Source organism: Penaeus vannamei, chromosome 41, assembly GCF_042767895.1.
Source record: "Penaeus vannamei isolate JL-2024 chromosome 41, ASM4276789v1, whole genome shotgun sequence".
In the NCBI taxonomy this organism is placed as follows: domain Eukaryota; kingdom Metazoa; phylum Arthropoda; class Malacostraca; order Decapoda; family Penaeidae; genus Penaeus; species Penaeus vannamei.
The window spans coordinates 26,228,931-26,231,430 of NC_091589.1; the positions used below are offsets into that span (position 1 = coordinate 26,228,931).

The following is a 2,500-nucleotide window of genomic DNA, read 5'->3' on the forward strand; positions in this document are numbered from 1 at the left end:
AAAGAGAGAGGGAGAGGGATAGAAAGAGAGAAATGGAAAGGGGGGAAAGAGAGAAGAGGAAAGAGCAAGGGGAAAAGGGAAATGAGAGAGAGATAGAAAAAGAGAGAAAAAAAGAGGGAGGGAAGGATAAAGAGAGGAGAGGAAAAAGGAAAGGAAAAAAGGGGGGATGAAAAGAGAGAGAAGAGAATGCGCGAGAGGAGCTCCCGAACTTCATCCCTCTCTTGGCTGGTGCATTAATAACCCTCGCGCCACAGGAGTCTACAGCTTCAGCCCCCGTGTCAGCAGACCGCGAGCTGACGTCCGGCCTGACAGGACACCACCAGGGTACGCGGGGGGAGGGGGGCGGGACACCGACGTGGAGCCAAGCAGCAGCTTCGGGGGGATTAAACAGGAAGCGGCGACAGGTGGGAGGAGGGGCGGGGGGGGGGGGGCGAGGAGGAGGTCGTATCATGGGATTACGCGAGGAGGTCGTGACGGGGGGGGGGGGGACTGGGGGTTCAGGGGTTTTTGTTTTGTATGTTTGTTTTCAATTGCTTAAAGCGTGACGGGAGAGAATTGTGCCTCAGGGACGAAGGACAGAGAGAGAGAGAAAGGGAATGATAGAGAGAGAGATAGAGAGAGTGAGTGAGTGAGTCACAGTCAGTCACAATCAAGAGTGAGAAGGAGACAGGCAGATAGAGAGAGAGCAGAGAGAGAGAGAGAGAGAGAGAGAGAGAGAGAGAGAGAGAGAGAGAGAGAGAGAGAGAGAGAGAGAGAGAGAGAGAGTGATTCCCTGTGACTATATCAGCCTCTTTAACAAATGCCCCAATCATTCACCCCACACATCCCTTCCGCCTCCTCTCACTCCCCATTCTCCTCACATTTCCCCCTTTATCCAACCCCCACCTTCCCCCAACCCCTGCTCGGCCCTCTCCCTTCCCCTTCTCCACGCCCCCACACATCCCTTCTACCCCCCTCCCTCTTCCCCTTTCCCTTCCCCCCTTTCCCTTCCCTCTCCCCACCACTTCCCACCCCTACCTTTCCCCTTTCCCTTACACGCCTTCCCCTTTACGCCCCCCACACCCTGCCCCCTCCCCACACCCCCTCCCTCCCCCTCACCCGCCCCCACTAACGGCCGCCCCTCCTCCCGCAGATGGACTCGAGCACGTGCCTGGAGCTGGCGCTTGAGGGCGAGCGGCTGTGCAAGGCGGGCGACTGCCGGGCGGGCGTGGCGTTCTTCGAGGCGGCCATCCAGACGGGCACGGACGACCTGCGGACTCTCTCGGCCATCTACTCGCAGCTGGGCAACGCCTACTTCTACCTGGGCGAGTATGACAAGGCCATGGAGTTCCACAAGCTCGACCTCACCGTCGCCAGGTGGGTGGAACGACGGTTTTTTTTGTTATTTTTATTATTATTATTTTTATTTTGTACTACTGTTATGATGATGATGATCGTCAACGTCATCGTCTTCTGCATCATCGTCGTCGTCGTCGTCATCATCATCGATATCATCATCGTCATCATTAGCATCGTCATCATCGTCATCATCATCACCGTCATCATTGTCATCATCATCATCATCATCATCATCATCATCATCATCATCATGATCATTATCACCATCGCCATCATCGTCGTCATCATCATCATCATCATCATCATCATCATCATCATCATCATCATCATTATCACCATCGCCATCATCATCGTCATCGTCGTCGTCATCATCATCATTATTATTGTTTTTATTTTTGTTATTATTATTATTGTTATTATTATTATTATTATTATTATTATTATTATTATTATTATTATTATTATTTGTAGTAGTAGTAATTGTTATTGTATTAGTATTATTAGTATTATAATCATCATCATCATCATTTTTAGGATCGTCGTCACCACCATGTAATGATGCTAATATAGATGATAATGAAAATAATGATAATCATAATCAAAATTAAAATAATGATAATCATAATCAAAAGAAAATAATGATAACCATAATCAAAAGAAAATAATGATAACCATAATCAAAAGAAAATAACGATAATCATAATCAATATCATAATAATGATAATAGTAATAATGATATTGATTATGGCAACCACGATGACTATGATGATAATGATAACAGCGATGACAATAATGATAACAATAATAAGGGCGATTATAGTAAGAACAACAACAATAAAGATGATAATGCTAATAATGCTAATGACGGAAGAGAGAGGGGGAAGAAAACGAAAGAAATAGAGAGGGAGGGAGGGAGAGAGAGAGAGAGAGAGAGAGAGAGAGAGAGAGAGAGAGAGAGAGAGAGAGAGAGAGAGAGAGAAGAGAGAGAAGAGGAACTGAGAGACTGAGAGAGAGAGAGAGAGAGAGAGAGAGAGAGAGAGAGAGAGAGAGAGAGGGAGAGAGAGAGAGAGAGAGAGAGACAGAGAGAGAGAGAGAGAAAGAGAGAGAGGAGAGGAAGGAGAGAGAGAGAGAAACATCACAAGGCACGCATGTGTGTGCTTGC

At 47.1% G+C, this 2,500-nt stretch overlaps 1 protein-coding gene across 1 annotated transcript in view; it reads left to right on the forward strand.

Moving 5' to 3' along the window:
* The window catches only part of pins (G-protein-signaling modulator pins), a gene marked incomplete at its 3' end in the record, with an annotated part of 57,227 nt that overhangs the window by 36,522 nt on the left and 18,205 nt on the right, over positions 1–2,500 (forward strand). The window contains 1 exon segment of the mRNA XM_070118312.1: positions 1,133–1,356. Within this exon segment, the coding sequence (XP_069974413.1) occupies positions 1,133–1,356 (224 nt within the window).